Source organism: Xiphophorus maculatus, chromosome 7 (genome assembly GCF_002775205.1).
Source record: "Xiphophorus maculatus strain JP 163 A chromosome 7, X_maculatus-5.0-male, whole genome shotgun sequence".
Lineage (NCBI taxonomy): Eukaryota > Metazoa > Chordata > Actinopteri > Cyprinodontiformes > Poeciliidae > Xiphophorus > Xiphophorus maculatus.
This window is the reverse complement of record NC_036449.1, coordinates 8,984,848-9,000,252: the sequence shown is the minus strand read 5'-3', so window position 1 is coordinate 9,000,252 and position 15,405 is coordinate 8,984,848. Positions and strand designations below refer to the sequence as shown.

The window sequence follows — 15,405 nt, the reverse complement described above, 5'->3', positions numbered from 1 at the left end:
TTTCCTCAACCTTTCGGTCCATTTTTAACTCACAGACTGCGCATAAAAGGTCGGGTCTAAAATCCCAATAAAAAGCTTTTACAATTTTACTCTATAGGTAGATATGTCCTTCCGTAACACACTCACTCTTTTTTTCGCCTTCACATAAATCAATTTTTTATCTATTTATAGCTTATGACAGCATTCCTACACACAGTGTCTGCATGTGTGTTGTTGTGTGCCAGGACTCCAACAGTGGGCAGATTGAGAAGCAGCATGTTGTTACGTCAGGGCAGATTAGTTTGGAAACCTGCAGGGATCACACACACACATACACCCCCACACCCCCAGGCACGCGCACACGCACACACACCCACACACACACACACACACGCCTACATGCAAAAATAAAATAAAATCACACACACAAACTGTTGTTTCTATTCTGAAGCTGCTGAGATCCTCATTTGAGTTTCTGTATGTGTGGACAGACAGCAGCAGCAGTGAGCTCAGCTAACAACTCCCTTCTTTTTTTTTTGAACAGATATTCCACATCTGTCTTTAATTGAAAGCCATATTTCACACAGTTGCAGTGTTTTTTTCTTCTTCTTTCATTTCAAACCCAGTGAGATAACAGTTGCTGAGAGGACACTAGCACTTAGCTGTTAGCTTAGCATAGCTTTTGGAAACATGGGACTTTGCTGTTAGCTTAATAAAGCAATCAAAAACATGGAGTTTATTTTAGCATGGCAATCGGAAACATAAAAGTTAGCTTAGCATATTGATCTTAAACTAATCTGTTTAGCTGTTGGTTTAGTTGTTAGCTTAACATATTGAGTAAAATTTCTTTTAAATTGATTTTGATGGATATAACATTTTTATGCCAACTGACGGTAACATATAACTCGATTGTGCTATGAAATGCCACAATTGTATGCCTTGAAAATACAATTCAATTCCTTTTAACTTGGTATAGTGATCAGAAACATTGGGGTTTTGCTTACCATATTGATTAGAAACATAGAACTAATCTTAGCATAGCAATCAGAAACAGCAAGCTTGGCTTAGCTTGGCAAAATGATTAAAAACATGCCGTCTAGCTTTGTAAAGTAATCAAAAACATTGGGTTTATCTTGGCATCAGGGCATCATTCTGACACCAAACAATTTTGTTGATAATTCAGTAGGCATAGTTTGTTTCAAACCCCCCCCTTTTTTTTTTTAGCTTAGATCATAATTTTTCTCCATTCATCAACTCAGTGAAGGTTCTCAAATTGCAGCGTCATGTGTATTTTTCTTGGCCAGAATAATCAGAATTATTTTTTAAAAAGTGTAGGAACCTTTTTTTTTTCATTCAGCTCTCAAGCAGTGTGCAGCAACGTGCAGGAGAGGGACAGTATTGTGTTGCACCATTAACATTTCGTGACATCTCTAATCTCATCTTAGCAAATTTTGAAACCCTGACTTTTTAGAACCTCTCTCTAGCTTGATGCCTGAAACCGTCTCATGCCCCATTAAGAGCAATCTCCAAGATCTATTAAAACCAGCCACCCAGATTCAAGGCTGATGATCTTGCACATCCACTTTGTGTGAAACAACTTGTTTCCCCTCAAAGGCAGTTTTCTATCACCCTAGCAGGAACACACGGTCCACTGCGGTGTGTGCAGTGGGTAGTTTGCTGGTGCCTACAGTACAGAGTGCTAACAGTGAGCCACTTCATTACTCCCATTCTGTCTGCTGTGATTTATGGAGCTACCTGTGCCCGAGTGTGTGCGTCTGCACCTGCTCCCCATGTTGTCTGAGGATATTTTTAATTAATTGCCTGTCATGTGATAAAGAGGAATAGATGACAATAATGAAACGTGATTGGGTGATTATTGCAAAAAGCAGAATTAGGCTCGATACAAGGTGTGTGTTTGTGATTGTCGGTGAAATTGTTAAGGCAGAAGTTATGAGTTGGCGTGTTCGTGCGCGCGTGTGTGTAAATAGGACGGCAGTGATGAAGTGTTTGCTCACGACTCCCGTCTCGGAGGAATTACATGCACACACACTGAGGTTGTGAAGGTCATGACGACACACACTCCTACACACATTACCTGGAAGGCTACTGAAAGTGGTGAGAAGTTTCACCAGTCAGAAAATGATGTTCAGATCTCATATTTTATCCCAAAGCAGCTCAGACTAAATCCCCGTTGCTATGTTCTGGTGTTTGTGTTCATAACAGTCGACTGCTTACTCAGCTGGCTAACACAAAACACAAACAGCAGAAAACTGGTGCTGGTCTTTTTCAAACCTAGATATCGTTTTTTTATCTATTTAGGTTAACTTGTGATGTTCATTGAGTAAAACAGAACATGATTTCCACTCTTGGTCTTATTAGAAATATTTATTTTCTTCTTGTTGGCTATTAATGAGACTTTGTAGCTTGGGAGTGTTCAGCTACAATCACAGAGCGAAATGCTGCATGTATGCAGGACTAAATGTGAAAATATATTGCATTAGAACCACACATGTGCAGCGATAATCTCCGCTGACACACTCAACTGGGAAAAACTTACCGCATTGATGCTACTTTTGATGGCTGAGCTAGTGAAGCTACAGAACTGAGCTCACTGAGCTGCCTCTTTTTAGTCTATTAAAAATTTAAAACACGAACCTTAAAGGGATTTTTTTTAGATCTAGATCAAGTGATACATGAAAATGTATGTAGAGTACCATAAAAAACTTTAATCTGTTTTTGCGTTCTTATTATACAATACAGCTCTGGAAAAAATGAAGAGCCCATTGAAAACCTCCTGGTTATTCCACCAAATATTGATTTCTGAACTCTCCTTGAGTTAAAACATTAGTATTGCTGTTTCTGAATGAATATGAACTTGTTTTCTTTGCTTTATGTGAGGTCTGAAAGTACTGCATCTTTTTGGTTATTTTGACCATTTCTCATTTCCTGTAAATAAATGCAAAATGTCAGTAATTCATAGAATACAAGAACAATGTTAATTTTACTCAAACATATATGTACACAAAGTAAAATTAGAGCAACTTATAATTTTAAGTGGTCTCTTGATTTTTTTCCAGAGCTGTTTACGTTTGAGATTGTTAATCTAAGTTTCATTTCATACATATAGTAAATTACCTGAGGACCAACAAATAGTGGTGTTTTATTTAATAAAGGAAACAAAAACTATCCACACCAACCCGATCCTGTTTGGAAAAGTAATGCCACTTCATAAATGAACTCTATTGACAGCTCAGTTTCAGTAGGCCTGATCACGGTCAAACCTTTCGAATCAAAAAGTAATTCAAACAGAACATGTCTGACAACATGAAGTAGGCTAAAGGTTTCACAAAGCAACACATCACATGTCACAAGTTAAAGAAAGTTAAGACACTATCTGACACCTATCAGTCTGAAAAGCTGTTTTTTAGGCTTCGCGACGCCATGTGAATAATTCATCATAATTCAGTGCCGTAATTAAGAGTAACTTCCCTGTTTTTAAATTACCCTAGACAGTTTTTTAACACCTGTAGCTTAAGATTTTGCATATTTAGACTGATCACAATATGTCGACATTGAAGTTTAGAAAAATATAGATAACTAGTATTTCTTCACTAGGATATCGAGTTTTTATATCGGTGCATCGGTATGAATAAGACTCCAAAGATCAGATGTTTTCAAAACCACAATTTAAGATTTGAGAAGATTTTACTTTGTTCTTTATATAATTTTAAATGAATCATTTAAAATTTAAAATTTTAAAATCATTTAAAATTATATAAAAATATTACACGCTAATCCAACTTTAACTCTAAAATGTTGTAGCTATGATTCTAGATCAATTATCCTCAGATCAATACTTGTTTGATCATTACGTTGTAAAGACTTTTCGTGTGCAGAGTGGGGTCAATCTAGGCAATGAGTGACTGTTTGGTTGTGTTGGGGGTCACAGGAGGAGAGCGAGGCTTGCCCAGGGCCTGACTCATGCCAGAACCCACCACTGCTCCCCACTGACAGGATAAAGAGCCCCAGGTTTGGTTTTGGCATCCAAAATTTACCAGATGCAAATATGACTGAGCATCTGTGGGACGTGGCTGGAGAGGCCTAATCCACGGTGACCCCACGCTGACACCCACACCCCTGAGGGACTCCCTGCCAACGCCGCAGTGCTGGGACTTTCCAGTAGCCATGACCAAATAGAAAATGTCACATTAAATCATAACTGCAAATTAGAACGTAAATAACAGGCTGGAGGAAGTGAATGACTGCGGCAACGTTGTTTAAGATGTTGTTTCGATAACCTCACACCAACGATTAGCCGTCACAACTCACAAAGCGTCTCAAATAAGCTGTGCAATGATTACATTGTGTAGCACGTCCAAATGTATTACTGCCCATTAAAAACTCGCAAAGGCCGTTAAAATGAAGTTATTTTTTATTGCAATAATTCTGTACACATATTAAAAAACCTTTCATTTATTCTCCACCTTGTTAAGCTGAAGAGAGTTTCTAGAAACGTTTATTTAGTCGTCTATAAGTTTCTGTTTCCACTGTGCCGCCAACGTATTGGCATAAACTTGCCCATATCTCCAGTCAGAGCAATAATAAAAAGTGTAAAGCTACTGTCATTGTGACAAACAATGCTGGATTAGGACCCACATTTATCTTGCCAGCACAAACGGCAGGATGCGAGGAGAAAAACCCCCCTGAAAAACTCCTTGTTGGAGACCTGGAGGATGTTAATGAAATTATTCATCTGCAATAAAGATGAATTTCTTACAAGGTTTCACACATATTTGCCTAGAGTACCAGTAAATGTGGGGGGCATGGTAAATACTGACGATATTTTTTGGTGCAGTCACACTCAAAGTTCAAAGGGTAACTGTAGTTCTTTTGCTGCTTGTAGCTTTTTAGAACATTTCACTGTATTTTTGTCTAAACATAAATGGAGAAATGGTTCGTTTAGATGTCCATTCACATTATGATTCTGTTTATCTGCAGAAATGGATGTTTTTGTGACCGATATATAATTCTTTTTTGTTTTTAGATCGTCAATTTAAAGTCTAAAAGACTTTTTTATTGGTCTGATGTAATATTCTGATATTTACTGGAATAAATCAGATTTTCAACCTGAACATTGACAATTAATTACAATCATTGATTGTTACTACTCCAATAATTATAATAATTAATTATAATTGATTATAATTTATTTTTATCAATTATAATCATTTCATCACATTTTTGGTGTGGCTCTTGTCACTGCAGCTCTGCAACACAGAGAAAGAAAACATGGCTTTAATGTACCAAAGTTTTTTTTTACTCTGAAAGATATTTGAGGAGGACATTTTTGGTGATAAAACCATGTTCAAAATAATGTTCATAAATAATTTCCAAATTAAAGATTTTTCAAAAGTTAGTAGCACAACAGTATGAACGTTACAAATTGAGCTTTTGGGAAACAGTGACCTTGCAGCCCACCTCATCCACACCCACTAGTGTGTGATGAAGCCAACCAGCACTGGAAACAAATTTCTAGTGATGTAGATTTGTGCAGACATTGTTGTCAGAACACTATTGCCATGTGCTGAAAACAGGAAGTTTGAGTTTTGGAAGAGTTTCTAACATTGCTTAAACTCTACTTTGATAAAATATTTAGAATCTGTGTTTATTACTACCTCATGGGTCTGTAAAAACCTGAAACTAGATACTAATTGTTGGGATATTGGCTATTTACTGTATAACAAAACAAAACTAAAATATCAGAATTCCACTTTTAGAGAAAGCCCATAAATACAGTAAATCATAAGAAAACAAAAAAAATTATGCTTAATGCAGACCCAGACAATAAATTAGAATATTATAGAAAAGTCCATTTAATTCAGGAACTATTATCAACTTTATTGTAATAAAGTTGATAATAAAGTAACTTTATTACTTTATTGTAATAAAGTTGATAATAAAGTTTGTCAACTTTATTATATAGATTAATGACCCACCAATGGCTATTTGAAAGCCTTTATTTCTGCTATGATTTTATTACTTACCGGTAAAGAAACAGTGACATTTAAAATTAGAATATTACCTCAGACCAATAAAAAAACTTGCTTGAATGTCAGTTTCAAAGGAAACTTTTAATCTGACAAATGAGCCTCATGTATTGAATATGACAGTATATCGACACAACTTTAGGTCAATCAGGAAGACGAGCAACGTCTTTGCATCAGCAGGAAAAGGACAGAAAGGTTAATCAAGTCAAACACGACGTCACAGTGTTTTAAATGTCAAGGTGATGCCGTTCTTTTAATAGAAACCGAGACGCGCCTCAACTGTCAACATGCCGTCCTCTGTGATGTCGCTCGGTCAGCTTCCAGCTTCACTTTGCGCTTTGAAATTCCTCAGTTAGGAGACGCTTAAACGCCGCACAATGCGCGTGTGTGTTTACGTGTTTGTCTCACGTTTCTTCTCCCATTAGTTGAGTGGAACAGGTGTTGAATGTTTGATGAGTCAGCATGTTGAGGAGGAAATGATGTCATAGACGTCATCTCCTCTTTCGGTCTGCGTTGCTGCTTTTTTGCTGTGGCGTCAAGTCCTTCACTGCTCCCGCTAAGACGGCTGATTTGCACCTTTGAAGAGACTGTTGCCGTGCCAACCTACAATGGACCTGCACAGTGTATTTAACCTTTTGAAGTGACCAGTCAGATATTGTCAACTGGCCTCTGATGTCAAAAATTTGGGATTCGTGCTTAAAGCAACATGTTATTTAATAAAAATAACTTGAAATAGGGCCTGATATTGTGCATTGTGTGAAGAAATTGAAAGACAACAGAGTAACGGTGTTTTTCGTGTTGCTGAGATGTGCAGAGCCAAAGTAAAATCTACAACTACTATGCAGGATTTTCCAGCAGGACATTGAAATACAAAAAAATATTAGGATTAAAGTTAATGGCTTCATCTGCTTGTCATAATGCAATTAAAAGGTTTTTAAGTTAGTTTTCTATATTCTATCCAATATTCTGTCCAAAGTCAGAAAATATTGAGATAAGACTCAAATTAATAATAATGGAAAAATAAAGTTTATTCTAGTCTGCTTTGGGGTCTTAACTTACAATATTTCATGAGAATCAACAGTCCCAAATAGGAATCAGAACCAAAATAAGTGGAATTGATATACGGCAACCACTTGCACTGCATTTGTTGCCATAAAAGAACACGCTTAACTTAAAAAAAAGATTATCACCTCTTTAATTAACAGGCAAATGGATGAAAAATTTGTGTTTAAAAGATAACAATGTATCTTAAACTTGAAATTTACTTTCATGTTTTAGTGAAAGTAAATTTTAACTAAAATTTGCTGTAGTCAGAAATAAATTTTAGTCAAAATTTGACTAAAGTACTTCCAGATGTCTCTGTTCTCTGTTCCAGCTGAACTACGTGTAGCGAGGAGAGACGGATGTCACCTCACATCAGTCTCACATCCAAAGGCCTGGCGTTCTAGGGGACCCCTAGAGTGACAAGTTTTATATAATTTAAGCATTTAATAAATGTGTTCAGAGGAGTGTTACTGGTAAAGTGCTGCAACAGGAAGCTTTAGACAGCAATGAGACGACCACTATATACAGCTGCACCTCTTAAACTGATGGCATCACCTTAGCATACCAGCAATAATGAAAATGTTGCACAATGAGACACAAAATGTTAGCTTATACTGTATCATCAAGATATAACCAGCGACAGGAAGTGGCTGAACAGAACTATGGAGAAAATAGAAACAAACTACTAATAATTACTCACAAAAACAGCAACTGAACACAAGTCCAAAGAAGTATAATGTTATAAGAAAGGTACAGTTCAAGTAAAACAACAAAAACAAACAAGAAAAAGACCTGATAAGTTCTATGTTTGCTCAAACCTTTGTCTAACTATGAGAAAGCTGTGAGTTCAACTTCAGCTGTGGTAATTAAGTATTTTAACTCTCCGGTCGTGTTGTCAGATGGGGTTCATCAAACCCCACAAGCTTTTTATTCTGTGCGCAGTCCAGCGAGGTTGCACTGATCCCATGTGCGGTTTCACGAGGTTATTTTTCTGTCTGTGGTTTCGGGAACTGACGGTCTGACGGGATAGCCTCCTCCACTCCCTGCTGTCCAACCATGACACCCGCTGCTCTCCTCCTGAGCGTCACACTGAAACTGCAGAAGGATTAAGGAATTATGGAGACAAAACATAAAAAATTAAACATTTTAACTGTATACTAAAATTCTAATATATATTGTGAGATTTTAATCCCATTGGTTCTGACAATTTTGTTATTTGGTGTTACTGGATTTCTACTTTCTAAATATCCCGTCAGTGAATAATATGACAGTGTTCAGTTCCCAAAGTGAACGTTCTCTTGTACGACTCATCTTCTGGTATGTTGGGGTCAGAGGTCAAAGGAATTTCATGAATGCCTACCAGACGAGGGAGGGGGGTAAATCAGACGACAGGCACTCAGAAGTGTTCAAGTGGTAATCTCTATTATTAGACCACAGATTATACCAACTGAGCTAAAGCTCACACACACAGACACTAACACACATTTATCTGAGGATTATAATCCCAATCCCTCAATCTTCTTCTGGCTTGACCAATCATGTCCTACCAAATCCTACACAGCCTGCTGGGTAACCTAGATGTAGTATGTTGTGTGTGTGTGTGTGTGTGTGTGTGTGCGTGTGTGTGTGTGTTAATCTCTCAAGGCTGTAATAGAGGAACATCTGGTCCATCTCTTTCCTGTTTAGGCAGCAAAAATACTCTATACAGATTTTCAAAATAAGGTGGAACATTATTTTTACCTTTGTACACTTAGTAAAATAGACTCATGGGAATTGTAGTTTACTTTTGTTACACTGAAGCATGGGATTATATTATGTTATGTATACTTTAGGTAAAAATACCTCTGTTTTTTTATGCCACAAAATTTACAAAAACATTTAAGCTGCTACAAAATCAATATAACATTACTTATGAAAGCTTTGATAATTGACTATAACCTTTATCTATTATTATTTTTGATTTTTATAGACTTAATCAAAAATGTACAACAAACATTCTTTTAAGTCCTTGTTGTTCAGAGTGTCGTCTTTTTGTTTGCAAGCTGTAGATTAAAAAAGTGATGCTCTGCGAGCTTTTAATTTCCAAATCACAAATATGAAAATAAGTCAGTCATAAAGACCTGCTCACACACAAAAAACTCAGAAAAGAGCGAACTGTTCACCACTTACTTCAGTTCAGGTTTTTTTTTGCATTTTTACTATAATTAGCTGAATCTGAATCGTCATTTATTACATAAGGACAGACATTTTGTCGTTCAATTGGTGTAACAAAGATTTAAGTATTGTGTACATATGTTCCCGTTTTAGAATAAGACCTGCATGTTTTTTTTTTATCATTTGGATCCATCTAATATTGTAAGGAACGTTTGACCTCGAATGTTAATTTTATTTCTACATAACTGGTAGACATCATGTAAAAAAAGGGAATCTTGAGAACTATTGTACAGTTTGATTTTTTTTAAAGACATATCTTTATTACATAAATCTGCCTAAAAATCGCGATATTAGTTATAGTGACATATTCTACTTTTAATAAAAAAGAAACTTCAATTTTAAACAACACAATGATGGAAAAAAGCTCCCTGTTTCTTTTTCTGCCAATAAATTCGTTAACAGGGAAAATGGTTTTTGTCACATCCTTTGGTTTCCTTTTCCAGAGAGTTCTGTCGTTGGACATGAGGGCCCCTTGAGTCTGAGGTGCCTTTGTGAAAACTTCAGTCCTGGATTTTTAAAGAGGAGCAGAGCTTCACCTTGAGCAGTAAGAGTCACATGGCGATGGAGCAGAGCAGCTATTTAAAGACAGAACCGGAGTCACAGTGTCCTGAAGTGAAGGTTGGACAGAACAAACCGAATGTGCATTGTTGCGCTCTCTGTGTGCGTTAGGTTTATTCCTACAGCTGTGCTTAAATCATGCAACATCAAATCACCACTGTGAGAATTTGAGATCAGAACAAACACTCCAGACCACATCTTGTCATTTAAACATGAGCTATTGTTAGATTTTGGGGAACAATCAAATCAATATCCTTGACAAAAACAACTGCGATAGCTGGGATACATATCTCTACATGTTATGAAATCTAAAACGCTCCCTTCAATTTTTAAAAAGAGCCTGTAGAATACAAGTTTTAATTTCCAGCAAAAAAAAAAAAAGAAGAGAATAGAAACGGGAGTATTTTTACATAGCAAAACCCCCAAAAAGAGCGAACCGGGTCAACTTTAAAATTTCTAAACTTCTACATTGTTTTAAGGCCTACCTCTGGTAGGCTATAGCGCTCCTCACTGTCTAAACCCGTTGATAGCAACACAGATCCTCTAAAATTAACAACAAAAAGTAATAATGACATTGACGTGTCAACAGTGACAACAATGCTGATAAATGTGTAAAAAAATAGTAATATTTAATCTGAGTGCCTTGGAAATTACATTTTGAAATCCACAATTCTCTGTTTCCCTTGCATATAAATATGTTGACAGATGTTTCTCTCAGCCAGTTTTTGAGTGGGAAAAACAAAAGGACGTGCCATGCAAGCGAAGCAGTGGCTATCAAAAAATAACTTCCACACTTGCCCATATCTACAGTCAGAGTACTAATTAAAAGTTTAAAACAATGGGAACTGCGGCAAACAAGGCTGCTAGAGGACCAATATTTATTTTACTTAGTAGTATTTTCTGGAAGGTTATAAAAAAAACTGCATTTTCTTCCAGCTCCATTACATTAAAAACTGATATGTAAAAAATGGTTGGACTATGGTTTTTAAAAATGAAAACGCTATGAGCTTCCTGAAATACATTACAGATTGTCTAGATACACAGATGATGCAAAAATCCAGAGTTTTTCTTATCTATAGGAACCCAGTGCAGACCACAATTTAAGACTTTTCCTTTTTTTATTTTACTACTATATGTTTTTTTTGTTTTTATATACAGCACCCTGCATGCACTGTGTTGCTCAGATAAGCTGCTGCCTACACAGTTTTTTCTTTAATTACATTTCACTCGCCATCTATCAAAACACTCATCTCTGTGTGTCACGCATTCACATGCGCACACACCTGCATTGCATCATTTTATGGCTTTAATCGAAGAAGTGTGAATATACATTTCAAAGTTAACGTGTGGATCCTGACTCTTCAAATGACAGCTCACAGAAATATTTCTATTAGTATAAAAAAACAGTAAATGTAACCCTGCTGAAGAAAAAGCAACATAAATCAGATATCCTTCCTAATTCGGGGCCGTGAGGTACGGAGGGACAAACGCAAAAGGACGGAGACAAAAGGAACACTGTGGTAAAATAAAACTTAAAGAAAAAAAGATTTCCAGGGACTGACTTTCTGTTAGGATAATACCATCGGATGGAAACACAACCGCTTGAGTCATCTTTTTACTACCAAGAGTTTCTATAGCAACCAACCAACACACAGGATCCTAGATTGTCTGCAGACTCGTCTTTCCACCTTTCTGACTTGAAGCGCTTCGTTTTGCTGACATGAATGTTTTCTCGCTCTGCTTGTGTCTCTTATTTCGTCGCATGATGGCTGCTTCGCGTCCTCAAAAAGCGTGACTGTCAGAATGACCAACAGAAATGTAGTCTTTTATATGTTGCTAAAGGTCATGAGCACTTTTAAATTTGTGTTATTTAAATCTGAGTTGTTCATTCCTGATCTCTTTAGCAAGGCTTTGACCTCCAGATCTTTATAATTTCAGGTGTTTTTTTGTTGATTCAAAAAAGCACTTGGGTAGAATGTTGTCTGGCTCCAACTACTCAACTTCTTGTTTTTTGAGCCAGAGAGGCAGGTGAAGAGGTTTGAGGAGCAATTGTCTGAGACCGTGAGGAAGTACGAACATCTGTACGGCTCTTCCAGATCGGCCTACAAAGATTTGCAAATGGCAACAAACTCCAGGATGGAAGTAGCACAGAAATTGTCCACAGATTTTCCAGGTCATCAATCACTATTTTTTTCAAGTTCGGTCTGATCATTCTGGGCCCTTTAGGGTGGTGGAGGGCCCCATGGCTGCACCATGACTCTAAATGATAAGAGTGAGAAAGTGCTTTTCTGACTGAAAATATCGAACTTTGAATTTTCACTCAATAACAAACTCCACGCTGAAGAGTGTGGTTGCATATGCTGCAGACGTGTCGCATTCAGTTAACATAAAAAAGACCCGCTGGTTATGGTCACTGGTTATACTCAACAGGCAATTTCTTAGTGCGTCTGATAAACTGATTTTGGCAATTTATAAATTATTTGAAAAAAAAAAAAGAATAGAATCCTTACTGGTAGTTTAGTTTTTTGTGAGGAAACAGCACAAATATCAGAATCTTTGATGTTGTTAAAAACCATGCGTCTCATGAGTATTAAGACTCAATCTCGTTTGCTGTATCGCTGACGGGACGAGGAAGGAGGCATAATTATCTGAATGGAGGTCCCTGTTTGTGTCCTCGGAGCGTCTTCAGGTTTCAGCCTCCTGCAGATTCAACTCACACAAACTGGCTGCTTGTTCTTTTAGTGGCCGTGTCACGAGTGAAGAAGACTCTTTGTCTTAAATCCGGCCTGACAGGCGGTTGTTTCTCTGAAAAAAGGCTGCGTAGGTGCATATCTTAGTTTGTGGTTTTAGGTCAGTACTGCTCTAGTTTGCGGGTTATATACAAAAAGAATCTGCTCAGATATCACCTGATGGAACATTTTGAAGGTCATGAACAGCTTGTGTGAAAAGACAAGACACACATCAACGGGGAAAGAGTAGATTATTTTCTGGCAGGAAAATACAAAGATTATAATAGATAAAGTTGCATAAAGATTTCCGAATATGCAAATTGTTTTATTGGTAAAAGAAAACTAAAATTTCAGGAACTTCCCATCTTGGAATCCTACAGGAATATACATCAAACTGTGTCTTGTAGTTTGTCCCCAGCATCTCTGCTGCTGTTGGCCGCTGCTGTGCTCAGTTTGCGTGCGGGGGTGGGAGTGTGTGTGTGTGTGTGTATGTGTTTGTCTTTGGTCACTGTTATTACCAGATCCAGGCCTCAGGGTGAGCGAGCCACTCTCAGACCCCTCTCTGTCTTGTCACATTTCCATTAGTTTCTTTGTCCTGTCGTTCCCTCAGGTTGATATGTGTGTGTGTGGGGGTGGGCGTGTGTGTGTGTGTGTCTTTGTGGACAGCAGTCTCTTTCAGGGAACCGTGCCATACATTAGTGCCCTCTGTTCTTTTATCTTTAACACCAGCAGGATCCAGAGCATTCACCCTGATTGCCCACTCCTCTGACATAAATACACAGCAGGGAAAGATAAGACATCTAACAAGGAAAGCTGTTTTCCTTTATGCTGTCATTTCCAAATTGTGTCGCTAGGACAATGCAACCAGATTCATATTGATCAGCTATAACATTTCTTATTTTTCTGAGTCAATAAATTCAGAAGGCAAATTTATTGAATCATGATGTATTGGTATTAACATCAATATCCACCGACGTTAATCATCTTTTAACATGTCGATATTGGTCCGATAAGTAAAACTGGACTGATATTAATAACCGATGTTTATTTCCATGTTGTTGCTGGTTGTTTATGTGAGAGGGACAGAGATGCAGTGCAGGATTGCATGGTGTTTAACTAAAGCAGAAGCAATGTCAGTTGTGTTATTATTTACAGTTGGAAAAGTGAAGGAAAATTCACATACTTATAGCATCGATAGATGTAGATAAGGTGCCATAAAAGCAATATTAATGTCAGATATCAAATAAAGCGTTACCTCTTATTTATATTTTGAAAAGGTTCACCTTTTGCAAAATATAACCTCCATCTTTTCCTGACATGTTAACTAATACAAAGTTAAATTTTGATATTCTAAATGCAATAGACAGATTTCTACGTTATTTTTTTTGTTTGTCATTTTCTGTATGCGGTTGTTTTTTCAGGAGTTTGGCTCCGTAGTTTCATTGAAAGGAACTTAAAGGTTCAGCATACCAAGAAGTGTTGGACAATTTAATTCAACCAACTGTAATGAAATATTTTGTCCCTGGCTGTTCCAGGGAAGAATTACACAGAATCTTCCTGATAGTAGGGGTGATCTTAGAGAGTGCATGTGCAAGCTAGGTCTTAACGTCCCACAGCAGTGCCTGGCCCCACAAATGCGCCTCTGGACAAATAGTCAAAAATTCCCCTAAGCACATTCAGAGGAGCTGAAGCTGCTCAAGCAGCAAAGGACATATGAAACCCTATGGATTAACAATGGGAGGTGACTAAAAATAATATGAGTGAGACTGCAAACAAGCCAAAACGTCTGGACAGAGAGTGCATATACTGTAGATGACAGACAATGCATTAAAACAGGAAAGCGTCTCTAACACTATATGTCTATGCTGTATATGTTTGCTTCCACATTCAGGAAAACATTGTCCGAAAATGTCTTGGTAGAATTTGCATCCTGGTTTTAAATGCTACACTCATTTATGTTCTATCAGGCAACTGAAGCCTGTCGGATAGGCAGCCTGTACTTTGTTGTGCCATTCATTTGTCAGAATATAAAGAATTATTCCCCTAAGCGCAATAATTAACACACACACACACAAAAAAAATGTTGGAACATAGGTTTGGTGATCAGAGTGGGTAAAACACTGACTTCTGAGTTTTTTCACACATGCATTTAAAAGTAACTGAGATTTGTCGGCACACATTCTTCATGAACTTTAGAGGAATGTAGTGCTGAGGTGAAAGAGTTCTTGGATGATGTTAAATGTTCCTGCAGTGCAGTCCAGGACGCCTTCTCGTCAGTGTTTGCAGTGAAAAAAAAAAAAAAAAAGAAATCAAGAATTTCCATCGTGTGAGCAAGTTTTGACTGAAATGAGCAGGCGTCAGCTTTGACTCATTCATACAGCTGTGCTTAGTGCACTGATCCCAGTTCTCCTCGTCTGGATTTAGCCGTCAAAGGGTGGCCTGGGATCATCGCCGGGACAGAGGAGATGAACTCTATTTAAGAGTAACATGAAAGAAACTGAGATGAGGCTAAAACTCAGTCAGCTGCTGCTTTGAAGTTGCCACTGAGAAGCACCACTGGAAAAGATTTTTCAGCTTTTTCCTCCACAGGCAGAAATTACATTGTTGCTTGGCTGTAGTGCATGTGTGTGTGTGGGCGTGTGTGTGTGTGTGTGGGTGTGTGTGGGATTATAACCCACAGCTGGCCTCTCTGATTACTGACTGCCTGGTCAGCCTGGATTAGACTCACACACAGGACCGAAGGCAAAGGTAAATGCACACATTTCACTTTACTTTAATCCTGGACGCTCTGCTCACCGAGAGTCTTTGTTTAAATCTTACTTTGTGCAGTGTGT

The 15,405-nt window shown here is 37.6% G+C and overlaps 1 protein-coding gene across 2 annotated transcripts in view; it reads left to right on the top strand.

The window, feature by feature from the left end:
* The window catches only part of znf385b (zinc finger protein 385B), a 61,628-nt gene that overhangs the window by 6,321 nt on the left and 39,902 nt on the right, over positions 1-15,405 (top strand). The window contains exon 1 of one of the 2 annotated variants that reach the window (XM_023337291.1): positions 9,811-9,828. The exons of the other annotated variant lie outside the window; for it this stretch is intronic. Within the exon in view, the coding sequence (XP_023193059.1) occupies position 9,828 (1 nt within the window). The 5' untranslated portion in view covers positions 9,811-9,827. Of the gene's footprint in view, positions 1-9,810; positions 9,829-15,405 lie in introns of those variants that run through there. 2 annotated transcript variants of the gene reach the window in all.